This window comes from Drosophila serrata, unplaced genomic scaffold, assembly GCF_035046125.1.
Source record: "Drosophila serrata isolate PLE 108 unplaced genomic scaffold, ASM3504612v1 contig_276, whole genome shotgun sequence".
In the NCBI taxonomy this organism is placed as follows: Eukaryota; Metazoa; Arthropoda; class Insecta; order Diptera; family Drosophilidae; genus Drosophila; species Drosophila serrata.
This window is the reverse complement of record NW_028257174.1, coordinates 1407125-1434455: the sequence shown is the minus strand read 5'-3', so window position 1 is coordinate 1434455 and position 27331 is coordinate 1407125. Positions and strand designations below refer to the sequence as shown.

The 27331-nt window shown below is 34.8% G+C and overlaps 4 protein-coding genes across 6 annotated transcripts; 2 read left to right on the top strand and 2 right to left on the bottom strand.

The window, feature by feature from the left end:
• The first annotated feature begins 53 nt into the window (after positions 1-53).
• Positions 54-2219, top strand: LOC110180341 (uncharacterized). Its single transcript, XM_020948002.2, has 3 exons — positions 54-575; positions 688-774; positions 836-2219. The coding sequence occupies exons 1-3, from the start codon at positions 516-518 to the stop codon at positions 1097-1099; spliced, it is 411 nt and encodes a 136-aa protein (XP_020803661.2). The 5' UTR covers positions 54-515; the 3' UTR covers positions 1100-2219.
• Positions 2220-4979: 2760 nt separating this feature from the next.
• On the bottom strand, positions 4980-18293 carry LOC110180335 (sodium/potassium/calcium exchanger 4). Of its 2 annotated transcripts, none has more exons than XM_020947994.2 (7): positions 17774-18293; positions 8841-8984; positions 6983-7290; positions 6583-6814; positions 6371-6517; positions 5967-6305; positions 4980-5899 (listed from the first exon to the last, which is right to left on the bottom strand). In XM_020947994.2, the coding sequence occupies exons 1-7, from the start codon at positions 17850-17852 to the stop codon at positions 5577-5579; spliced, it is 1572 nt and encodes a 523-aa protein (XP_020803653.1). In that variant the 5' UTR covers positions 17853-18293; the 3' UTR covers positions 4980-5576. The 2 variants fall into 2 exon arrangements, with proteins under 2 accessions (XP_020803653.1, XP_086691526.1); XM_086835400.1 differs by lacking the exon at positions 17774-18293 and adding an exon at positions 10974-11079.
• On the top strand, positions 11729-12756 carry LOC110180336 (uncharacterized). The gene has a single exon (XM_020947995.2). The coding sequence runs from the start codon at positions 12055-12057 to the stop codon at positions 12667-12669; it is 615 nt and encodes a 204-aa protein (XP_020803654.2). The 5' UTR covers positions 11729-12054; the 3' UTR covers positions 12670-12756.
• Positions 18294-25038: 6745 nt separating the features above from the next.
• Positions 25039-27277, bottom strand: LOC110180353 (sodium/potassium/calcium exchanger 5). 2 transcript variants are annotated; one of them, XM_086835398.1, is made up of 6 exons: positions 27100-27277; positions 26824-27042; positions 26255-26442; positions 25997-26183; positions 25566-25937; positions 25039-25495 (listed from the first exon to the last, which is right to left on the bottom strand). In XM_086835398.1, exons 1-6 carry the CDS (start codon positions 27143-27145, stop codon positions 25155-25157), a joined length of 1353 nt encoding a protein of 450 aa, XP_086691524.1. In that variant the 5' UTR covers positions 27146-27277; the 3' UTR covers positions 25039-25154. The 2 variants fall into 2 exon arrangements, with proteins under 2 accessions (XP_086691524.1, XP_086691525.1); XM_086835399.1 differs by having other exon boundaries at positions 26824-27024.
• Positions 27278-27331: the final 54 nt, after the last annotated feature.

Genomic DNA, 27331 nt, shown 5'->3' with positions numbered 1-27331 from the left:
TATATATATTTACAAAAATATAGAATACATTTATCCACATCTCTATATACAATTAAAAAACCTATATTTTCATATTGGTATTTTGTATAATTTCCACCTCGGGTATGCGTTAGTGATTGTATATTTAGCCAGCTCTCATATGGCTCTATATGGTCACACTGTACTCACCTCAACGCGCTGAAAGCCTGGAATTAACCGTACGAAAAACGATCGAAATAATTCACCTGCAAATTCCGGTGGCCAATGCCATGCCATGTCCGTAATTGCCAAATAAACCGGACAGCCATGCTGTTGTGCGTCCTACAGCAACAGCAGCAGTTACAGGAGCAAAATCAGAAGCAGCAGCAGCGGCATTCGTAAGCAGCGTCAGGCCGTCAAAGTCGCAGTCGCTGTTGCCGTCGCTGTTGGCGTCGCTGTCGCAGTCGCAGTCGCAGCCGAACCCAAAACAAAGTGAACGACAAAAAGGACAGTGAAGAAAAACCAGGATATTTACGAATCCTGGCGACAGCCCCAGGATGACACCCTTTGACGACTTTGTCTATTTGATCAATCACGTGCTGCTGGGCGAGGAGCCGGTAAGCACACACACTCGCAGAACCTCCTTCGCCGACACCTCCCACCTCCTCCCTCCCACTCATGTTTCCTCCAAGTTACGCATTGATTTTTGACTTTAACTAATATTTCCAGACCATCGAGGACTTTATACTGCTGGTGGGCACCCTGGTAGCCTTCATAGCCTTCATCCTCTGGTGTTGTTTCCCCATTCAACCCAAGGTAAGGTCCCTTTAGTTTCCTAAGAAATGCCACCCAACTAAGGCATCTTTTGTGTCATTAGGAACCCGGTCCTCATCGCCAGTTCACATGCAAAATCATCCAGAGTCCCATCAAGGCCTTTGATGCCTCCACCAGTACAGATGATGCGCCTGCTAATGCGGGAGCAGCTGCTGGAGGCTCCAGTTCGAGCAATCTGCAGTACAACGGCAGCAGCGGTGCCAGCGGAAGCGGTGCAAGTGGCAGTGGAAGTGGCAGTTACAGCAAGAACGGCACTGTGGCCATGCACAACTATTATGTTAAGAATGGACACCATTGCTGCACCTAAGACAGGGTACCGCAGCCACTCCACTACACCATTTGGCCTCTGTCCCATCCCCCGGTCCTGCCCAGGCCCAAGGCTGGCTGGCTGGCAAGTAGACAGACGGTAGACAGATGGCTTTTAGCTTAATCGCTTAGCGTTAACGTTCACGTTTACGTTTCAGTGTTAAACGTTTACGTTGCGCCAAACCATAAATTACGTTAGCACTTTTTTCCAAAACGCGCACAGCCATCCATATGCGTATCGGCATATCGATTGAGACTTGTGCCAAATTGGTTCGACAGGTTGTTAGGGAGCAGCTGAAAGCTGCCACATTGCATTCGCAGGCACATTTGAATTGTAATTGCTCAGACTGATTTGTTTAAAAAGAAAGGAACAGAAAGGAGGAGGATACAAGAGGATGCAGGAGAAAGGATACCAAGTAGCAGCAGTAGCAGGGCAGCTTAGGGTCAAGGCCACACACACACACTCAACCCTCGGCAAGTTTCTAAAACTTCCCAATGATATCTATTATATATTATATATAAAAGCATGCGCTGAAAATCGATCAGACTTACTCTTAAGTATTTATTTGTGTGAAAAACCCATCCAAGAAATGAAAATTGAAAAGGAAAACTCCAAGACATTTGCCAACAATGCAAGTTGAGCAAGCAAAAAAGAAAAGAAAGAAAGCTAAGCCCTTAAACAACAGACGGGAGGAGGGACTAAGACTCTCCCCCTATACATATATACATAATTATTATATATATATATATATCTTTAAGATGATAAATTATGTACACACACACAGAGACACAGATATTAATTAATTAGCTTTTAGATGTTTTTTGCTCTCGAATCGTCTTTGATTTCTATATCTTGTGTATATGTATCTGTATTATTCGCATTCATATTTAATGTGTATGTGCCAGTGTGTGTGTTAACCGAATATTTGATCTCATTTAATGACCTATATTTATTATATATTTATTTGTAATATGTGATGTAACTTCAAGATAATTCCAATACACACACCACAAACACACTCGACTGGGCTTGTAAAACCCTCTCTGCAAAGCAAAGCAAAAACAAAACCTAACGACAAAACAAAACAAAAAAAAAAAAAACTAAGAAAAAACTTATTAAATAATGTGTATTATTGGTATAAAGCTGGGTTTTGGCATTAAATGTGATGCTGGAAAACTATTTTCCGGATATCTGTCATTAAAAAAATTATAGATTGTTTAAGCATTAATATTATAATATTAATACTGCAGGGTATTTTTATACTAACAAATTGGATCCTGTTTCCAGTTCAGGTCGACACTGGAAGTGCTTTCCAAGTGGTCAGTCGCTTACTTCCAGCCTCTCTCACCCACCATTATCCCGAATTCACCTCTCCCGGTTGCCGTGGTAGATCACTTCCACCAGCCGAACGAAGCGGACGAAAAAAAAGACGCTGCGCAGGAGATCAATTAAAACAATTAAAAGCGGAAAATTTACGGCTGGAAAACACTGGCAGGTGGCAAAGGTGATAGTGGAGTATAGTGTAAAGTGTTTGTGAAGTGGGGGCAAGGCCCCAAATGCAAATCCAGCGACGGCGTCTCATTTCATTTCACATAACCCCAAAATCAGTGCGCTTTTTTGTTGTTTTTTTTCATGGTGAAAACGTCGCGGCGCAAGGAGATCGGTTAAAAGTGTGAAAAGCGGCAAATTTACGGCGGAAAAACATTGGCAGGTGGCAAAGGTGGTAGTGAAGTATAGTGAAAAGTGTTTGTGAAGTGGGGGCAGAGCGTGGATCTGCCCCAAAAGGAAAGCGGCCGCAGGTGTCTTATTTTCAGTGCGCTTTTTTGTTGTTTTTTTTTTTTTGTGGTGTGTTAATGAAATGGTAAAAATGTGAAATGGTGGTTATGTGAAATGGTGAGAGTGTGTAAAGTGTGTGTGCCAGAACATTAAAACTGTTGACTGTAACTCTTTCATTTGTTGTGCGTGTGTTTCATGCGCAAATTCGGCGTTGAGATTTGCCGAAAATAATAACCGATGCAAGGGAGCGGGTGAGTCATAGCTATTTTCTTCTTTCTTTTATCCTCCTCATTCTTTTGCGATGCGAGCGCACTTCGCTTCTCCTTTTCATAGCTTAGAAAGTTCCGTTACTGGCACTTTTTTTCTCTCTCTTGAAATGGGGAACCTAAGAGCGGGAGATCCGCTCAAAGAGTTCGTTCCTCTCTTGTGAATTTTAATTTTGGCATTTGGAAAGCTGCTGCCTTTGTTTACGTTTTTATACCTATGCAGCGTATTAATGTGTTAGTGAAACGCAGTGAAGGAGTCATTTCCGACCCTATAATGTACATATATTCTTGATCAGCATGAACAGCCGAGTCAATCTAGCCATTTCAGGCGGAAAAAAATAAATTTTTCTATTTTTTTAAATTTTATAAGGGGTTTCATCGTTAAAATTGTCAAAAAATTTATAAAAATTTAGAATATTTTTAAAAATTAATTTGATTATGCAGATTTATAAACCTAATAAAAACTAACATAGGAACGCTTTCCGAATTAAAATTAGTGCTTTTTTCGCTGAGTTATGATTATTTTAAAATTTAATTTTTCCATTAAATTGTCATGTAAACATATAATTAAATATTGATTAAGAAATGGTATTGCACCTTCAGTCAAAAGCTTAAAACTAAGTGAAGGAGTCATTTCCGACCCTATAAATATATTATATAAATATATTCTTGATCAGCATAAACAGTAGGTTCGATCTGGCCATCTCTGGCGGAAAAATAAATTTTTAAATTTTTTCCATAATTTTATAAGGGGTTTCATCGTTAAAATTTTCAAAAAATTTATAAAAATTTAGAATATTTTAAAAATATAATTTTAGTATGCAGATTTATAAACCTAAGAAAAACTAACATAGGACTGCTTTCCGAATTGAAATTAATGCTTTTTTAGCTGAGTTATGATTGTTTTGAAATTGAATTTTTTCATTAAATTGTCATGTAAACATATAATTAAATATTGATTAAAAATGGTATTGCACCTTCAGTCAGAAGCTTAAAACTAAGTGAAGGAGACATTTCCGACCCTATAAATCATATATATTCTTGATCAGCATAAACAGCCAAGTCGATCTAGACATCCCAGACAGAAAAATAATTTTTTTTATTTTTTTTCATAATTTTATAAGGGGTTTCATAGTTAAAATTGTCAAAAAATTTATAAAAATTTAGAATTTTTTTAAAATTTAGTTTGAGTATGCAGATTTAAAAAGCTAGGAAAAACTAACATAGAAACGCTTTCCGAATTAAAATTAATGCTTAATTGGCTGAGCTATGATTATTTTAAAATTTAATTTTTCCATTAAATTGTCATGTAAACATTGTTTTGTTTATCTAATAAAAACTAACACAGAAAAGTTGTCCGATTGAAATTTAATGCAAGGGTATCGAAATTTCAGGTTTCCGAAGTGCATTCTTGTTTTCTAGACTATTAGCAAATTTGGATTAAAAAAAACCTATATAAATATCTACTTCAAACGTTATTTTTTTATATATTTATCGTAAGGGGAGGGTATTCAAATTTTAACTCTATATCCGTGGATAATCCTGGGAAGAATAATATACATAGCGCTTATTCTATAAGATACTTTACCCTCTCAAACAGATCAAAGAAAGAGCACTCTGCAGTCGCTTTACGCATCTTGAATATTATGAGCTGTTTGTAAAAACCCAACCTCAAGAGGCTCTACACTCCTTTTTACATATTTCTATATATATATATTTAATATATATTTATATTTGCGACATTCCCAAGGGATCCCATCTAATCAGCTTGGCACTCGATGAGACCACTTGAGGTTTTAGATAATTAAAATGAAATGAAAGACAGTCATCGGGACTCGTTAACATTTGTCTTAGAATGTATTTATAAATTAATAACAATGGTAGTATCAAGGGTATACATACATATTATATTAGATAACGTTAACAAATAGATCCTACACACACACATACAGAATATCAACGGAAGTTGGATGGATGTGTCCGTGGCAGGAAGTTGAATGAATATCGTGAGGGCATTTGCTTAACCTCTCTCCTCCTCTCTCTCTCTTAAAGGCTAGTATCTCGTTTAGGGCTTTGGCAACGGTTCTAAACTATATATATATGTTACTATACATCATATATATTATATATTTACAAAGCGAAATAAATAGAAATCGCTGCTGGGAAGCTTCATCGTCATCGATTAATCCTAAAAGACAGTCTTAGGCCATAATTAAAGCAATAAACAAACAAACAAAAAAAAAAAAACATTAAGGAGAGTCTAGAGTAGGTCCTCAAGGAGCAGCAAGAGACCTTCGAGGATATACTAGTTCTAACCGGAAGTAGTTGTGTTCTTGCAAACGAATCCCTTCTTTGGTGCCAGCACCAAAGGGGCTTAAGTTTGGGTTTTGGTTTTTGGATTTCCTTCTCCTTGGCATCCTTGGCGGCCATCACTCCTAGCTGGTGCTGCAGTCCCTTGGGAAGAAGACATTCATCTCGATGAGAATCTGCAGGACAATGAATACACCATAGACACTGAAAAGGGCCACGCCCACCTTCTTGGTGAGACGATAGCCACTGCAGCTGAGTACAATGAACAGGGCCACCGTGGAGATGATCAGAATAAGGATATTATACTCGATGCCCTGAGTGCCCACCTGTTGGGGCTCACCGCTGCCATAATGAATGCAATTCTTAATAAACCAAGGCACACCCAAGGAGAGCAAAATAGCCAAGGAATTGGCACCCAAAGAATTGGACACACCAATGCCATTTTCACCTGAAAATTCAAGAAAAATATATATTATAGAAGAGAAATTATCGAGGGAAACCCTATACAAACTCACCATTTCTCAGCGAAATAAGACTGGACACTGCCTCCGGCATTGTAGAACCGGCAGCCAGGAACGTGAGACCCATCACAATGGTGGGCACATGAATAGCCACACCAAAAGCGGTCAACATCCAGACAATCAGGTAAGCATTGCCGCCAATGCACAGGATGCACATGATAAAGGACAATGGATATAGGCGACGATACTTCATTGGATGAGGAATCAGCAGGGACAGAGTAAACTTGATGGGGAAGACAAAGATCCACCAGAATTGACCCAGACAAGAGGCATCGCGGGGATAAAGATAGATACTCTTGGGCATGTCATCGTCCTCTTCATCCTCGCCATTCCCTTTTGAGATATTTATCAATTAGGAATCTCTATTAATTATGTAGTAAAAAAACCTATAAACTTACAATGCTTGGAATGTGTAAGATTGGCTGTGGAGGACATGGATGATGTATTTTCGGGTAGATTTATCACAAAAAGACCATCTCCAGAAAGCGGATCCTTTTTCAGGGGCAACTGGGCCTTGGCACTGTTCTCTGGCGGCTCTGTTAGATCTGGAATTGAAAATTATATATGAAATTAAAATTAAAATTAAGCTAGGTTTCCCAGAAAGACTTACCATAACGCGTCGAGAAGCAGCAATTCATGCGATCCTCAATAAACACTCTTATGGCGGGCATGAATTTGTTGTTATTGAATGTGATCAGATAATAGAGCACCAGGAAGCCCATCATAATGCAGGATTCCGTAAAGCTAATGCTACCGCCCCAGGCCAGGACCAACAGGATAATGGTATTGAAGATATAGATGAAACAATCACGGGCTATGGGCCACCAGTCCAATTGCACGGGCTTAGGGAATGAGGGAAAGTCATCATCATTAGTCACCTTATCTTGTCTTTATTTATAGTTATCTTTCAACTACTTCTCATCATTATATATAGTTATTATTCCAACTAATCAAAATGGAATTTCTAGCTATATATATATATATCTTTATAATTATCTAGATATCCTTACCTTATCAATGGCCAAAGCCGCCAGACCAGCCACACCCAAAGTATTGAACATCAGAGAGCCTATAATTGTGCCCAGACCCATATCAGAGTCTAGAATCAAGGTGCTGATCGTGTTCGTAAAGAACTCGGGCATGGAAGTGGCAGTGGCCATAAAAGTGGCCGCTGCCACATCCTTGGACAGATGTAGGTCCTCACAGATGCACTCCACCGTTGGCAGGAAGTAATCATTGCAAATGATGGCCAACAAAATAAAGAAATAGATTGCCGCAAAGACGTGCAGCGCCACCCAGCCTTGACGGAGTTGATCCACTGTAAAGAATAGCAGAAAATATAAATATATTTGCAAGAAAAACTAGACAAAATCTATAGATAACCGTGATAATATTCTGTAATGTCAACGCTGCGTATGTGTGATATTTTTCCAAAAACCGTTTAACTTAACCCTAGAAATGCCCACCCACTCATGCTGCTGGACAGATCCAAATCTTGGCACACTTGGCAACTGTTCAAGGATTAGATACGGTTACGGCCATCGATCCCCAGTAGTCATTCCCTAAATTTAGGTTCAATCATTAGCGCTTTTGTATATTTCGGCTTGAGACACCCGTAAACATGGTGCGAAATCTTATCGTGACTCTTATTGAAAAAAAAAGTAAAGGAATGAAGAAAATCTAGACCTGCTGTTGCCCTGGAGATATCGCCATCTGGGCGGTGTAAGTGCTCGGCGATAAGCAAGCGATTCCCAAGTGTTCCCAGTCTCGCGTGTCCACAATACCGAATCTCCACCAGGTACTAACGCTGGAATAAACTATAAAGACTATGCGTTCCGCCTGATTTATTGGCCAGTGAATTGCCGCTTTAATAGCCGATAACTGATAGTGGTGAAGCAGGAAAGGCATTGGGCCAAGACACCGGACAAACGGATGGGGGACATTGGGATAAGGCACAATGGACAGGGCTCATGGACAAGTTCAAAATCGATAGAGATTACTTACTGGATAATTGATAATGGTTAGTGGATAATGGATAATGGACAGAAGTATGGATAAGGGATAATGGATAGTGAAGAATGGATATTGGATACTGGATACTGAATATTGGATATTGGATATTGGATATTGGATACTGGATACTGAATATTGGATATTGGATAATGGATAGAAAAATTGATAATGGATAATGATCAATGAATAAAGGATAAAAGATAATGGATAATGATATTGTATAAAGAATAATGGATATTGGATAATAAATATTGGATAATGGATACTGGATATTTGATATTGGATATTGTATAATAAATAAAGGATATTGGATAATGGATATTGAAAAATGGATAATGGATAAAAAAATGGATAATGGATAAAAAAATGGATAAAGAATAATGGATAAAGGATAAACGGTAAACGGTAATGGAAACTAGATAATGTATAATGTTTAATGGATAATGGATAACAAATGGAGTTATAGGGGATCTTCAAAGTTACTTAAATAAAAAGTACTAAAAACTTCATCTTTGAAATATCGAAATGAAAAATATAAAAAAATAAAGCAATAAAATATCCTATATATGAAATATATATGGCAACGTTAAATGTTCAATTTATATATCAATAAAGTATCGATATATTCCCACTTTCTGTCATCCCTGCAAATGGAGGTTCAAGAATTATCTGCCCGGAACCTGCCCACAGCAAATACACTTCCATTACAGTTCCGATTTAGTTCACCAACGGATTACGGTTATCATTACGTCCATTCCACGGACAAGTTCAAGTTCAGATTGAATTATTATTGGATTATCGAAAGCCAATTCCCTTTTGGATTAGGAAACCCGGAACTCGCAGAACAAAACTTACCCGTAAACAGGTCGGCGAACTCGTCCATTGGAGAGCCCTCATCTTCGCCCGGACACGAGGCACGTGGCAGAATGTCCAGGAGCAGTTGCTCGTCAAAATACCGCAGGGAGGCCTCCAGAAAACTGCTTTCGTTGCCGGGGTTTGCTAAAAGATTGAGAAGATGAAAAAAAACAAGAATTAATCGATTTTGCTCATCAACGCGCTGTACCAAGATGCATATCTTGGCCCTGACTCCCTTCCTCGGTTAATGGCGATAAGATTAAGTCGGAACTGGAATGACGATATATATGTATATAGTATAGCGAAACTCAGGACAGACACAACAGCCCTGCAATTATCGCAATCAAGATCACTCACTGATCACCGATCACCTGTTTTGGGGTATATTGGGTTTCTAGGGTGGTAAAGATTTTGATATAGAAATGATATAGAAACCAAACCTGCAATTTAATATTTACTAAAAAAAACTTTGTGTTTTCAATTGAAATTATATCGATAATATAAAGAAATAATATCAATATCAAACTTGAGTCTAGCCTAATAGATTGCCTTATAATATTAGTATTAATTAATATTTAAATAAATATTTACAAGTTAATATTAAAAAATACTTTTCTTTAATGATTTATATTCTCCAACTACTTTCTATTTTCGATTAAAATTATATCGAAATTATAAAGAAATGATATCGAAACTAAACTTGAGTCTAGTCTGAAGGATTCCCTTATAATATAATTATTTATTAATATTTAAACAAATATTCACAAGTTAAATAATTTAAAAAAAATTACTCCAACAACTTTCTTTATTTGATTGAAAATATATAGAAATGATATCGAAACTAAACTTGAGTATAGCCTTAAATATTAGTAAAACTTAATATTTAAGTAAATATTATATACATGTTAATATTTAAAAGACTTTAGTGAACTTGAATCTGTATAACTTTTGAAAATATTCTCCAACGACTTTCTCTTTCGTGAACTTTCTCCTTGAAGAACTTCCCAACTAACAGGGAACTCTTTGAATACATGTACATATATACAAACAAAATTAAACTTGTATTACTTCTCTAAGAATAGTTATCCATCGAAATTGTAGAATTAAAAACTGATTTATAAACTATTTAGTTTTTACGACTTTAGTGTTCAGTTGTAGACTTGATGTCAGAGTTCTTCTTTAGTGTTAGTCACACGACTATTATGATTTCATTATAATTTCTGCAGTTCGCACGAAAAACGTTGAAGAAAAACAAAAACATTCCATTCATAGTCGTGGTCGTGGTCAGATAACCAATTATATAGCACCCAAGTGCCAAGTCGGTGCAATTAGACTCTGAGCGGGGGTGGATTTAATGCTCCACCATTCTTCCCACAATACACCAACGATTGGCAATATTTTACAACATTGTTATTTGGCCATCTGGTGTGCTGTTATTATTGTTATTATTATTGTTTCGGTTTAGCAACAATTGCATTGGCGGCCCCAAAATAACTGCGACAGTCATGGACACTCACTGCTGCTGCTGATGATGATGATGATGATGATGATGATTTGTTGATGTTTGGTCTGGGGCTTTTGTTAATTGTTTTACAATCTCCAACGAATGGGTTTCTTTTCTTGATATACATATGTACATACATATATATTTCTTGATATTTTCCCCCCTCGCCTATTATCTTTGCCAGAAGGGCGACATTTTCAGTCTAGGTCTGGGACAGTTTTTTTTTTCTCCTTATCAGACTGTATAATTTTATTTTTTATTTTATGCCCCCCCCACAAAGCGTAAAATGGTATGAATAAGCCAATGCCAATGTCGTTGACGGCGGTTTATCGTGGCCAAGTCTAGGGACTAGCCCAACCTCTTGACCCGATTTCGATAAAAGACGAGCCGATGCTATCCATTGTTCTCGCCACAGCCACAAATTGCGTGTTAGCTCTTGTTTTGCTGCAACATCGATGCCACATTGCGATTGCAGCCGCGACAAGAGCAATAATTGAATAATTAGTAGACATCTCCCACTTGGCAAACAACAAAACGCGGCACAAATTACACAGAAAAAAAATACATATACCGACTCGGAGAAGTAAACAAAAAATCGGTGACGATTGTGTGATGGTTGCTTATCTTACATTATTCCAGAAAATAATATTCACATTCACTCGCATGTGTCGCGTCTCGTGTCTCGCCGAGAAGAAAACTCTTGGCCAACTGACTGACACTACTAACTTGGCCAACTCGGCATACATCTAGCTAGCTGGCTTTATTATTGCATCTGGAATGCATTTTCGTCGCAGAACGTGTCTACGAATCAGTGAGGGACGACCCAAAACCCGAACCGAACCGAGTTGAGCAGACAAACAAGTTTATTGAACTTGTTGGCCAGCATTTGTTGTCAGTGGGGCTTGAGGTTTGAGGCTTGAGCACTGCAAACAATTGTTTTTTACATATCACAAAAAAATAACATTAAATATCGAAAAATATTGATAACATATTGGAAATAACATAAACTTTGAAGTAGCGATGTTTTATTTGTTGAACAAGGTTGTGGTCGTCTCAAAAATATAATCAACCTTTATTGTTTTGATATGTTTATAATAGAAAAATATCGATATCATATGGAGAACAACATAAAGTTTGATTTATCGAAATGTTATTGATATATATCGAAAATTGTCTTCTAATGTAATTTTTTCCCTTTGTATTGGTTCTACATATCTAACATTATATCAATTTACCGCTGTTTCTGTATCTTTAGCTATTAATATATAACATTTTCTATATACAGTATTTATATATTAAATATAAAACGATTATTTCATACTTAATCCGATCATATTGTTGACATATATCGAAAATTGTTTTCTAATGTAATGTTTCCCTTTTTTTTTTCCTTTATTTTGGAGCTACTTATCCAACATTATATCGATTTATCTGTATTTTTATCGATTAATATATATCTTTCTATACAGTATTAATATATATAATATATATCCTCTATATAACATTTAGTCCCTATTTGTTCTCATCATTATATTTTTCCTGATATCATGGAATTCTTCAAACACTATCATTATTTCTATAACACAATCGCTTTGCTTTGCCCAACCAATCAGTTGAATTTTATATTTTTTAAGTCCATTGGAAATTTTGAAGAACAAAAAAACAAAAAAACAAAAAAAATATAGAAATATATATAGATATAAATTAGTAATGAATAGGAATGGATTTTGGAACTCCCTGCACCGTCACTTTCTCCTGTTGCTGGTCATGGGTCCGCTAGGAATCCAATCTGGCGGTGGCAAAGGCAATTGTAGCCACCTTCGAGATGTGACATTAAAATTTATTTGCCATAGCGTTGTACCGCCTCATATATATGCGATATATCGCGACTCCCGGGCACCGATAAACACACCGTATAGCGTCTGGCAAACGGAGGCCACGGATAAAGTCGAGGATATGATTGTGCTGGTCACCTTCCATGACAACTACATGCATCGCTTTGAGGCGATGAGGGTTGCCCACTATGATCCCGCGGACACGCAGCACACCTTCAGCATGCAGACGACGAGGGGATTCAAACCCTTGATCATCAGTCCATCACTCCTGTACTGCTTCCATGTGGGTCTGCGGTATCCGATGGAGCTGCGGAGCAGTTGCCTTGGCAGTGGCCGGAGCACTGAGGTCGCCTCGAAGCCGGTTCTGCACTATGCCATGCACGACGTTAGAACACCCTCTAGGCTTTCAAACATTGCAAATACTCTTAATCCCAGCGGAATTACTATGATTATCGTCTCAACATGGCTGCTTGTCGTCGTTGGCCTTTAGCCGTGTATTCTTTATATTTTCTTTTGGCAAAAATCGAATTAATGTGTAGGTCAAAATTACAAAGAAATGAAAGTGAGCGAAGTTAAATTTGTGCCTTTTTTATTTATTTATTTTCCATAAAACAATGAGAATTTAGAGAGTAAGATGCATTACGCGCATGTATACTAGAGGATTTATTAGTTACAATTGCGTAAAAATTAAAAAGTATAGTATAGCATAAAGAATGTGTATGTGGTGTTACACATCTTATTTGTATACTCTTTCCGGGTATTATAATTATAATAAAAAGCTTGTAACTTGCGAAGGAGTCATTTCCGACCCTATAAATCATATATATTCTTGATCAGCATGAACAGCCGAATCGATCGATTCATCCTCAGCAGAGAAATAAATTTTTGAAAATTTTTCACATTTTTAAGGGGTTTTATTGTTAAAATTGTAAAAAAAAAATTGATCAAAATTTTTCATTTTTTTAAGTTTTTATTTAAGTATGCAGATTTATAAACCTAAGAAAAACTAACATAGGAGCGCTTTCCGAATTAAAATTAATGCATTTTTGGCTAAGTTATGAGTTTTTTAAGTTTTGATTACTCTAAAAAATTGTCATATAAAAATATTAATAAATATTGGTTCAAAGAATGGTATTCTACTTTTAGTCAGAAGCTAAAAACTAAGTGAAGGAGTCATTTCCGACCCTATAAATCATATATATTCTTGATCAGCATCAACAGGCGAATCGGTTTAGACATCTTCCACAAAAATAAAAATTTTTCAAGAATTTCCCATTTTTTTTTAAGGAAAGGTTACATCGTTAAAATTGGCAAAAATTATAATTTTTTAAAATTTTGAATTGAGTACGCAGATTTCTTAACCCAATAAAAACTTACATAAAACAGTTTTCCGAATTGAAATTAAGGCTTTTTTGACGTAGTTATGAAATTTTTAAATTTTGATGTGTCGAAAAAAAATTGTCATTTAAATGTTCCCCCGAAATTTCTTCAAGTGCAGCTCCGTGCTTATGAGATATAGTGGAAAACCCAAGCACAGAAACGATCGCTTCAAAGTCGAGTTCGTTTCCAGAGAGTTGTTCGGAGCGGAAATCGGGGAAATTTTGTGGCGCTGAGGGAGACCACCCTGGCTATGCCTCGTTCAGGGCTAAAGCGTCGTTTATGGGAAGTCCCAGACCTCGGACCCCGCCCACCGGTCGAAGCGATCGAAGCAATCCAATCGATCGATTCCGATCCATTGTGCAACTTTACGTTGCCAAGGCTCTCCCCCTTGCCGACGACTGCTTGGTAATCGATAATCGTCGCGTTTTTCTTTGTTCCAATTAGTACCTCCAACGAGGGCCACCCGAAGAGTATCAAAAATAAAATGCAAATTCGAATCAAAGTCGCCAGCGAATCGAAGCGAATGAAAGAGCTTCCAGCTGGCGCGAAAAAAGCTGGGTAATTGTTTGGTAAATATTATTTATTCGGTTGGTTTAGCTGCCAGTTGATAATGTTAATAGTAATGGTAATGGTTATGGTTATGGTAATGGTTATGCACCATCACTGGCCAACAAAAGTTTTCATTTTAATTAGGTTGCCAAAGGTTCTCGATAATTACACTTCCTTGGAATTGTAACAAAATATAAACTGAACTAATTAAGTAATTTTAAAATGAAACAAATTAAAAAAGAAGGCAAACCTAAATGACATAAAGAAGGGCATTCCCTTTAATTGTAACAAAATATTCACAAATTAAATATTTTCAAACTGAAACCCATGCAAAAACACATGCTAAAGCAAGCAATCGGTCATGACCTGAACAAGGACATGCTAAGGGCAGGCATTAATGGAAACGAGGTTCCATAAACAGTTGAGAATATTTAAGAAAAATATTGTTAAATCATAAAATCAACTTAAGCAACCCTCTCTCTCTCACTTCGTGACGCTTCCATTTGATTATTTTTAATTTCGAGGAAGCTATGCGGCAACTCGACTTAAGCCCCCCAATTACTGTCGTCGAAAAAAAGGGCAACAAAAATGAAACGAAAAAGTTCTTAAATAACTCAACAATTGGGTATTACTTCAGACTTAAATCACTTGATTTATAGAAAATTCGTAAATCAATTTTAAATCATTTGATTTTGATGGAATATTTCATATGTTAGGGTTTAAGTAAGCTTCATTTTGTAACTAGGTTTATTAGCTTGAACTTTTTTGTAGATTAATTTTAGGGATTAGTTTTATTAGAACCCTTTTTTAAGCTTAATATTTTGGAGATATATTTAATGCTTAGAATCTTTTAGGTTTATTTTTAAGTTTTAGTGTTTTTAGGTTGACTTTTTTCTAGCCCTTTGTGACCCATGTTGTCTGGTGTTTGTCTCGCGTTGACGGACAACGAAGCTTGTTTGATTGTTTACGCCGGCAAAACAAAACAAAACTAAAGAAATGAAAATGAAACTGAAAACCAGAGTCAGCACTCCGTAAATAGCTTGAAGAAAAAACAAATTCAACAACAAATAACTGTGATGCTTGGTGGGAAAACAAATGTAATTACCGATCTTTGGATCTATGGTTTATCAGCATCATCATCATCATCATCATCATCGCTAAATCCAAACCAAAAAGTCCCCCCGATGGCATAGTGCCCCAAAAAAATTAAAATAAATAAATACAAATATAAAAGTCAAGTAAAAATTCTTCCCTTTCATCGTTCCAGCGAAAAATCAGAGAATCGGAATTACCTGGCCCGCGATGAGCATATTAATATTGTGTGGGCAGGCCATCGTATTTATAGAACCGATCCCCCGATGGGAATTTGTTGGAATTTTAGGGAATCACCTGGCTATCGTTTACCAATCGATTACCATTATTATTTCTCCAATCTTTATTATGTAAGCCGATTATGGCTGGCTATGATGATAATGATGCTACCATGTTCAAGTTCAAGATCAAGTTCATGATTCGACAAAAAAAAATTTGTTCAGCAAAAATAATAATCCATAATTGTAGGAAGCTATTACTAAACCTGATTTTGATTTTCATTATTTTTGTGGTATATTATTTGAAGATAATGGAAAGTTACTTGGAATATTTGAGGATAATTAAATAGTCAGCTAGAGAGCATAGAAATTAGTATAAAAATAAAATTTATTTCGGATATTTTGTAATAAAGAAGTTTATAGGAAATAATCTAATAAAGAAATTATAATTATATGGAACTACATATATAATTATGCATTGAAAATGAAAGTTGTTGGAACTACATCTATTTTCCTTTATGGGAATTTATTTATAAATGTAATTCTTAGATATTTTTAATTGCAAAGCAAACAAATCACAATTTTATTTATGTTGTCAAGTCAAGGGCTTTGCTTCCCTTGTTTATTTCCCAAGAAATCTCTCCATCTCTTTCAACATATATTGACAATTGCAAAAATCCCCAATACCAATTTCAAATTCCGATTATTCGCGTGAATAAGCCATCGATAATGATTGTGTTCCATATCGTATCGGGCCATAATGCGTAATCAAATAAGAAATCTGAGAGAGTCCGAAAAGGAAATTGACTTGCGGTGCGATAATAAAATTGCTGGCACGGGTCTATATGGGCTACAATTTAAATGGCATTAGATAGTGACCAGCAGCGATTTGCTATATATATACAGATATATTCATATATATACTACTAGCATATTCCAAATCTAAATCCCTGCAACACTGGTTGGTATAAATCACTCCACCTTTTGGGAGGAGGCAACCCGATAAGCGGCGGGTGCAAAGCCATCTAAAATATAGCCACAAAAAAAGAACAAAAACCAGGTGGTCCTCCATATCCCAATGCCCGGAAATCAGAGGAAATAAGTGCTATTTGATTGATCGATCGATCCATTTAACCCTTCAGCGGATAAGTGCGCCCTGAAATTGAAACCTGAAACCCAAAATAGTTGCCATTTTGGGCGACAGGAAGTCTAGATAAGCGTCTGGTCTAACTAGTTAGCTGGCTGGCGATTAGAATAGGTATTTAGAATAGGGTCTAATGGGTTTTCGGATATAGCAAATATTTGACACACTTATTTCCATATTTTCCGCATTGTTTTCCCCCTCTTCCTCCACTTGCATTTGCTTTCATTTTGGAAGGGTAAACATTTCAAGGGTCTTGTAGGCTTCGAAAAATATATACACAAAGTATATTAGGATATCTGAGACTGTAGCTATATAAAACATAAAATGTATTATATTAAATATTTATAGAAGGTTTAAAAAAATTAATAATATAAAATAGTAGCCAAATGGTAGTAGAAGTAGTAGTAATTGAAGTTAAACCTTTTATTTTATTACATTCTTTAAAGCAATGTAAAGTATACAACTTTTAACATATTTATCAATACATGTTAGTATTTAAATATATATTGAAATATTATTAAAGAAATTATAAAATATTTATATTACTTTTTAGACTAAAATAAAAGTCTGAAATAATGCAAAAATAAGTTGAAGTTGATATATTGTATATAGCATAATAATTATAAAAGCAAGGCAAGGCTTACAGATTTTATTTTACAAACATTTTGTAATGAAATATATAGAAATGATATTAAAATAATTCGAAATTACTATAATCTGTTTTATAACCAAACAAAAGCCTTAGTTTTTAAATCTATTAAACAATTAAATATGAGCAATATTATACAGAAAAGTTATTTTAAGGGGAATGGCTTTTAAAAAGGTATTACAAATATTTAAGACAAATTTTTAATACAGAAATTTGATTTTTAAGATCATAATATATGATTCTAAATGATTTACAAAAAAATAAGTGAAGGTATCAAGTGCAGAGTTTATTTCAAAGACTTAATTTATATTTTTAATATTTTTAATTAAGTATTAGGTATTTAAATAAGTAATTTTTAATCATTAAAACTTTTTTTTTTTCTTAATTATATTAATTTTTGGGATTAAATATTTAAAACTAAACAAAGCTAAATGCCTTAAGAACTTGTTTCTTCTTTTCTTCGAATAATTTTGTTGCCATTTAAGGCTTTCTTATACTTTACTCAATTCCCTTATTTCTTCCTTTAGTTTATTAATATTAATAATCTTAATTTGAAACTTACCTTCGGCCTGAGTATCCGCTATAAGGCTGCCACATAATATTACGAAGAGGCCCAGTAAGAGGGCGCCAGTTCTACACATTATGCGATTTTCTAGTGCAACTTGAACGCAACCGAACGGCAAAAAACAAAAAAAATAAACAACTTCAGATAATACACGTGCTTTGGGGCGGCGGGGAGGGGGTGGGAAACACTCAAAGCTGCAGCTGCCTTGTAATTTTTTTCTTTTATTTTTTTTTTCTTTCTCTCTTTTAATGGAATTTTATTAAGTTTTTATTTCTTAATTTTCTGGTGGATCTTAAAGGACTGACACACGCGGCGTATGCGCAATGCAATTTTTCGATTTCGATTTCGGTTTTCGTTTCTTTTCGGTTGTGCGGTATTTTTTATTTTCGGTATTTCGAGCTAACGGTATTTCGAATCTTTCGAATTACCGAATTATCGAGTATCGAATTTGTCTTCTTCTTGTATTATGTTTTTTTTTGACGCCAGCAACCCGCTTGGCTAGAATTGTATCGCACAACTAATTAAGTGCGACCAACTCGCGCCCGTCTTAATAATAATAAAAAGGCAGCGACGCCGACGTCGACGTTGGCCGCAACAGCGGCAGCGACGCCAGCCGAGGCAGCGACAGCGACAGCAACTGCCGGCAGCAACGTATATTTTCGTATTGACGGTTTTATAAAGATATCTCTCTAGTAAGTCTCTAGTCAGTCACTCTTCGCCTCGTTTGTCGTTTTTTTATTTTTTATGGCGCATTTTATTCATTCCGTTCGTTCTCAGAATCTCCTTTCTTATCTCCTTCTTTCACTACTCTCCATTTACTGCTCTCTGTTCTTGGACGGGAGGAAGGAAAAACCATCTTGAAGTGCAGTTCATTGAGAATTAAATGTGAATACCTGGGGAATGCCCCTTCCGCGAATGGGGAATACCCTGGAGTTATGCTCTAGCAATTGGTAGTTATAGTAGAAAATTCAAAAACGTTCGGGATATATATTTAAATATAATTAAATAAGTAAATCTCTTAAGATTTTCTTAATTATTTAGTGAAACCTAACCATAAACTATAAACTTGGGAATTCTAAGGCGTTAAGACATGTTGCTGTACAACATTTGTGTTTCTCAACATGTTGCCAGACACATTTGCTTAGCTACATTTTCTTGTGTAACTCCAAAGTGTTAGATTAAAGATTTAATAGCTTATTAAGTGCTATTTAAATTATTTAAATTTTTAAAGCATATGCTTCTTTGTGTACCCTATTTAGTAGGTATCTAATAGTCGCAACATTTATGCTTTCAACTCTATACATAAAACTGTAAGTGCGCGGCCGTGTGTGGTGTCATTAATACACCAGTTACTGTTCTGATAAGAGCGGCGAAATAACAATTGCCCCGACATTTTATCAATCTATTGCCAGTAGTCACTAACCGAGTTGATCGCACACGATCAGGATACAGTGCGGCACGTAAGCGTAAGAGCACTAAAAAAAAAACAAAGCTATAAAGCGTCTAACAAAGCTGAATTTATTACTAAATAAATCTTTGTAAAAACTGTAACAGGAATAATTAAACATAAATTTAAATTTAAAAAGCCTAACCTGACAGATGTTCTTTTGTTTTATTTGTATTATCTATTGTTTATTATGATTTCCCCCTTTAAATCATCTAAAGACACTGGCAAATAAAAAATAAAAAATAAAAGCGTGCTTGCCTCCCCCTAATTGTTGTTAGATAAATGCTCGAATTTATGATGATTTTACGAGGCACAAAGCAATTAAAAATGTTAAGCAGGGGGATTCCAATGGCTGAAATTTGTTTACCGACACGAGTTACATTATTTGTATGAGTGATTTGCACCGATTGTATCTACAATAATATATGGATTTGTATCATATCACCAGGCCACTCTTCATTATCTAAATTGATGTTATCCTGAGTGCGATTGTACTCAGGATAATGCTGGGAACCGAAGGGTAAGGTTTCCACACACTTTTGACAGTAAATGTTATCAAATTCTTCCTAGAAATAAAATAAATTAAACTTAAACAGGGTTTAAATTCATTAAATACATAATTTTTAAAGCTTTTAATAGAAACTTACTGCTTCCGAGATATCTTAGATATATTTAGTTAAAGCACTTTTTCATTTTCCTAAAAGTTATTACTTTTACTAACCCAAAAAGGCATTGATTTAATACTTAACCACTTTAAATGTAATTCAGAAAATTAAGTAATAAATAAACAATTTGTATTCCTCTACTTCAATAACATTTCCCTTTGAAATATTACGTATACGCCACCGGTTAGAAAATAATAAATATAGCTTTGACTTTAGGTATTTTCCCATAAATTATTTCACTTACTGACCCAAAAAGGGTAAGATTTACCACCAAAAAAAACTTAAATTTAATTCAATAATAAAAACAACCTATTTTCCTGTATTTTTATCACATTTCCTTACAAATATTACGTATACGCCACCGGTTCGAAAGTAATAAATATAGCTTTGACTTTAGTTATTTTCCTATAAATTATTTCACTTACTGACCCAAAAAGTCATAGATTTACCACCAATTACCCTTAAATTAAATTTTAAAATTAAAATAATGTATTTTTAACACATTTCCTTAAAAATATTACGCATACGCCCCGAGTAGAAAGTAATAAATATCTTTAAGCATCATATTTGTAGTTATTTTCTCTAAACAATTACTTTAACTGACACAAATAACTTAAAATTTAATTTCAAAAAAATAATAAGTAGTGAATAAACACTTTTTCCTCCCTGAAATATTACGCATACGCCCCGCGTACAAATTAATAGAAAACATCTGAGCACCGCTTTTGTTTTTAATTGGAGCTTAATGAATGAAACTATATATATATAATATATATATGTTAAATGAATAATGAGTATATCTGTCGTGAGCACATGTATGAATTAATTGTTTCAGCCACATTACGTATACGCCGGGTGCGAAGTAATAAAAATAAAAGGAGCCAGACCTGCCTTCGAAAGTGTTACAAATCCCCCCCATTTGATATATTAGTTTTTCATTCATTAGCTCACTGAATCGGCCCCGCCTATGACGTCGTTGTTATTTTGACACCACAAAGGATTGTAAATAATAATTAAAAAATCATATATGATTATATATACTATATGGGGAGTGAAAGAGGTATATTTTTGTGCCATTATCGTTTTGCCGATTAGCGGTCAATCAAATCAGCACGCTTCTAAATTTGATTTCGATTCCGATTTTGATTTCGAGCCCCCGTATTTATACTCATTATTATTATTATTTTTTTTTTTCGGGGGTTTCGCTGTGGTGTGGTCGGTTATGACGTTGATAGCCACCGATGACGACGTCACGGGCGGGCATTCAATGGCGTAGCCACCTGTCCCAGATATAAATATTTATATATTTACGTATATATATGTATAGTGGGTATCAGTACTCAGTACATGGGGTATATCAATAACCTGGCGATAAGTCCAGCAGCTGCTGGCCTCCATTGCACCTGACTTTTGATTTCTGTTTAGCGATTTCGACAATTTAATGCTGACAGAGACAGGTTGACTTTTTGATTTGATGCGACTTAATTCGGGGATTGTGTACAGGGCGCCGTTTCAGGGAATATATTATATATAATATATAATAGATATAGTTCTTGATAGTTTTCTGTGCAGAATCAGGGTCACTTTCCGTGACTTTCTTGGAGTTTTAATATTAATTATTATAGTTAAATATGTGTTTAATAGATTTTATCAATTATTCTTAGAGTTAATCGTACTAGAACTATTTATTTATGTATTTTAATAATTATTTATAGAGTTAGATATGTATTTATTGGATTTTTTGTATGATTCCATTTTAATAAAACATATTTATATATTATAAGTATATTGGTTGTACCAAAGACTATAAATTCAGTGAGTTTTAATAGAATATTTTGCATTTTAAAATATTTAAATTAAATAAGTTTTATAGAGCATGCATATTAATTACTTATTAACTACAAAATGTATCTTTAAATATTTAAATTTCTTAAAAGGGAGTTTTTATTAATATTTAATTACCTTTGCAATTGAAAATAACTATTTAAAGCCTTTTATCCATTTACTTACTTTTAGATTTTCATTATTTTGTAATTCTTTAAATAATAGATATATAATTATCAATTGATTCAACTTAAACATGGTGATTTTTCCCTTTATAAATAAAGTCTCTAGCATTTAGTTTAGTCAATTAAGTTATCAGTCAAGTTTACTTAACTCAATGATAGTTTATTTTGTTACTATTTTCCTTTTGATTGAAAAATAAATAAATACCAGGCAATGACAGTTTGACGCTACAGTAATTGCAATATAAGTTTTTCCCATTTTTTATGACACTTGAGATCATGAAAGACAACAATTTTATTAATAATATATTGACAAATTCTAAGATTCCAATTTAATTTTTTTTTGGAAATTACTTTAAAATTTAATTTCAAACAAGCAAAACAATATGGCAATCGTATGATTTTTGCAGATAAAGACTATAAATAAATAAATGGTCATAAAATGGTGGGTGCTGATCGAAATTAATCGATTTTCGGCAGACCACTCGATTTAATATTGCCACCTATATACCATAATTATTATAGGGGGTAATCTAACTCACAAAAAGTAGCGATTAAGGCGATTTTAAAAGCAATCAACGATTACGAGGAACTCTCAGTAAATTAATGGAAAAAACTAAGTTACACTGGTCAGTGCTTAGATACTATATACTATATTATATATATATATATATATAATTTGTCACCCGATTTCACTTTTCCAAAAAATAAAAAGAAGGGGGGACAAAAAATGGCGAAGCACTTGTCGCGATTATCAATCCAGTGCCGGACATCGTAAGTGAGAGTTTGATCAAGATTAGCAGCCACTCCAATTCCAGTGGCGACTTAGTCTCGAGCACTCCGGTTACCCCTGGACATCCTCCTCCACCTCCTCCTCCTCCTCCTCCCTTGACGAACCCGATCCCAATCCCGGATAGTGACCGTTGCTTAGCTGGGACATCAAGTCCCCGGGAAGCCAATCTAATCGCCAAAACGAAAATGTCCGGTTAAGCTTTGGACGTACGTACGACCATTTCGATAGGGACAAAGATCGCACAACTGTCACTTCTAATCAAGCGAAAGTGTTTTCTATATATATAGTAAAAAATTAAAAAAATATATGTAATATTACAATAATATAATATATTAAAAAAAAGGAAGTATAGCAGAAGTTGTAAACCATATTTTAAGCTAGAACTAGTTGGGAATTAAAGTTTACTCCGACTTTTTCTTGACAAAAAATATTTCTAAATTCATTAACAATTATTAAAATCTTTAGGAATGTTTATATATTGAGTATTTTTTCGAATTTTACCATATTTTAGGATAGAACCAGTTGGGAACTACAGAATTTATTCGCACAACTATGATTTATTATAGACGAAAGTATTTTTTAAAAGTCGCTTAATATAATATTACTGCATTGTAAATATAATTAACATTATTTAAAGGACCTTTCCATGCATTTAACAATATTCAAGACCAGAATCAGTTGGGAATCTTACAGTTAAAATGGAAATTGATCGTTTTGTAAACATTTCTCATTGATCTCTCTTTCTTTTTTAATTTTTGGTATAGAATTTTTAGGTAAAAACAATATATTCATTAATTGAAATACTTTAAATTTTATATTTATGTAAAATAGGAATACAAATCAATATTTTAAAGCAAAAAATTATATTTAAATTTTCCTAAACAACTCCCACCCAGTGAATTTCCATTTTCTTATAGAGTTCTCATATAAGACACGTGTTTTCGTTTGTTTGACAAATATTAAACAATTGGGTATTAAAATATATAGTTTAAAAAACTAAGAAATAAAATCTTAAGGAATAAAATACTAAGGAATAAAAATAAATAAAACCGATTTAGTTCCCAGATTTGTAGGATTCCCTTCATGTGAATTCCAGGCGACGGCGATGGCTCCTCTATCTCTATCTCCTTATAAATATCTTTTGAGGCATTCGAACACAAGTGGCCGCAGAAATTAAAAAAAAAAAAAAACAAAAAAAAAAGATTTGAAAAGAAAAATAAGAATCGAAACTCTTATCACTAATATAAATTATACGGGGCCCCAAATGCAGAGGTGAATTAGCAGTGACAGCTTGAAATTGAAGTATCTCTACCATGCCGCTTGATGTCATAACATGGCTAATTGACGTCACCATCTGGCGATTGCCATTGGGCCCGATGATCAGTACGAATAGATATAGATATAGTCTTTTTCTAGTGCGTCTACTTCCAGACAAATCAATTAGCTGCTTGGCTTTCTTTTCTTTTTCCATCGATCAAAGCCTTGAGACAGTTCCGATTTCAAAAGGATCTGATGATCTGTGGTGGGCAAAGGTCATTGGAGGAGTGCGATCTCGATAAGGTCTCAAGTGCACTGATTTTTTTAAGTATATTGTTTCCTATTACAACTCGAAAAAAAAAAAATCGGGTGGAAATGTTTCGACACCTTGAAATCATATCTCTAGAAGAGGTACATAAGCTTTAATAGATAGTTTTCAAAGTCTGTAATTAATATTTATGATTAAAATCTTGATGGAATATATATTTTTAACTTAATATATATATGCTTTGGAACTATTTTATCAAGACTTTTAATAGGTATTGGTTTGTGATGATTCCTTATTTTAGATTTCTTATATATAGAAAGTACTAAGTTATTAACTAGTCCATAAATTAATGGACTTCGCCCTTGATGAGGATTCAGATGAAAAAGATATGACTAATAAATATCAAATTATTTGTTGCTCACGCTTGGCCAATAAATAAATCATTTTATCAGGACTTGCTAAAGCCGCTGAGATCGGAGAGATTTACTTCTAAGAAAAATTCCACTACTGCTGCGATTAATTTTTGGTTATAAACTATAATTTGATATATATAATATATATATATTATAGATCTTTTTAGTTTAGTTTAAAAATAGACAGGACGGCGTGCTTTAATATTGGTGAACATTTTTAATAATTTCGTTGGTGTAACTTCAATAATATTTTTACCCATGATTTATTGATTAAATTATTACAAATTTGTTTAATAACTAAATTAATATCTGGCCGAAGAAGTTATAGCTCTCATTAACTAAAGGCCACCAGAGATGCCTTTATTGTTGAAAGTTACATTTTGTTGGTGTAATTTCTAATAAAATCAACTCAATGACATTATCCGCAATGGTTTAATGAATGATTGATTTGGAATTCTACAAAAAATTTGAATACATAGATATTTTTTGATTTTTCCGGAAGACAAAAATAAATATTTAGAAAAAAAAATTAATTTAACAAATATGCCTCAAAGCCCGGCGCCTCGATATCACAGACGACAACCCTTTTAAGCATCATCTCCAGGACACAGGCAATTGCTATGAAGATTAGGTAGCTAATGAAACAAATCCAGCCCACAATCTTGCCCAAGGTAAACCGACAACCCAGAAGGCTGAAATACATAATGAAGGCTGTCACCACAAGCATGGCGGTGGTTATATGAAGGGACGAGGACTCGAAACGAACGACACTCCTAATTAATCCTTGAAGGAACCAGGGCAAACCCAGGCAGATCAAGATGTCGAAGGTGTTTGACCCAACGGCATTGCAAATGGCCATGGCGCCATGTCCTAAATATATAATAACAAAATAGTCAATAAAAATAGATTAATATTTATAATTAAAATGAGTAAAACTCACCCTTCTTGGACACAATATACGAGGAGACTATCTCGGGCACACTAGTGCCAGCGGCCAGAAATGTAATGCCCATGATGGAGTCCGGTATGCCAACGTTGTGTCCAACGACGGTTATGAACCATGTAACCACATACGAGATTACGCATATCCACATCACGGACACTATCAAGGTCAGTGGATACGCTGTCCGGGGAGTTGGTATGGTTAGAGCGAGTAGCAATTCGGCCGGATACTTGAAGATCCACCAGAGCCACTTCCAACATTTTGAGCCTTTCTTGGGCACACCCCATATATGGGATCGGAAGGACTTTACCTGATCGTCTTCATCAGCATCCATGGGATCTATTGGGTTCTCGTTATTCTCCGCAGGTTCTAACATGAAGAGATAAAAATGTGTCATCAATATTCATATACACAAAATTCTTTCTTACTTTTCACAATTTTTTTCCGAATTTTTTTATCCAACAGAAGTTGTATAAAATATACCCCATATAGAAGGAGCAGGGCCAATGCCTCGAACCAACGGACACTCGAGTCCCACATAACAGCAACGAGAGCCGTAACGGCCACAAGATACCACACGGTGTCCCTTGTCACTGGCCACCAATTTATTTTCGTCTGTCGAAATAGAGAAATTATATATATATATATATATATAAATATATGATGTAATGTAATTAAATATGCACCGGACTTGTTAGTATGCCGCAAACGGCACAAATAACCAGAATATTGAAAACCGATGATCCCACAATGGTGCCAATCCCAATGTCACTATGCGTTACGAAAGTCCCAATAAAGTTGACGAAGAGTTCCGGTGCTGAGGTGCAAGCTGCCAGAAATGTGGCTCCGGCCACATCATATGACATTTTTAAAGCTAATCGAGGAATATCGTAGAAAATATAAGTTATTGGTGAGATTTGCTCAACTCTGTTGGTGTAATTTCTAAGCAAAGTAGATAACGAAAGATAGGTTGGTGAAAGATTGATTTTTTTGGTGTTAATATTATCACGATAATCTTATAAAGAGTGTGTCATATTGCTGTTGTTGTTGGTGTGTGAACATTGTTGTTGGTGTAAATCTTTATCGATTGGTGAAATTAAATGTTGTTTTAATCAAATTAAATTCAACCATATTATAACCAATGGTATTTACAATTAAATGATTCACATTTATTAATATCAAGATTCAAAAGTGATCACTTTAAATATCTCAAATTGTGAAATTGTAGAAGTTAATGGTATTTAAATGTATTTACCATAACACAATCGCTCCATGGCCGGCAATAGGTAATCATCACAAACAATTGCCAGGATGACAAACATATAAATGCTAAAGAAGGTGCATAGTAGAGCGACCCACCATGACTTCCTTCGCATATATGCGGGAAACTCTAGTATTGCCGGAAGGGTGCAGTTATTAGACGTATCATCTTGATGGTTCCGAAACTCTTGGTTATCTACGGAAGGGTATAAAACTATATCTTAAAGACCTCAAAGTCTCTCTGAAAAAAAACCCTGAAAAAGTGACTTACCAAACGAGGATAAAGAAATTGTAAATGAAGCATCATCAAAGACCATAGTTTTTTTTGGGGTTTCTCAAAGCGACGAACACGAATAATTTCGAAATATATTTATCAGAATCATAATCAAAAAGAATACTGCCGGACAATTTTTTTTTATACAGAAAGATTGCTCAGTCCAGGGCTAGCATGATTGGATTAATTTCAAATCATTTATAAAAATTCCACTCAATAAAATAAACTC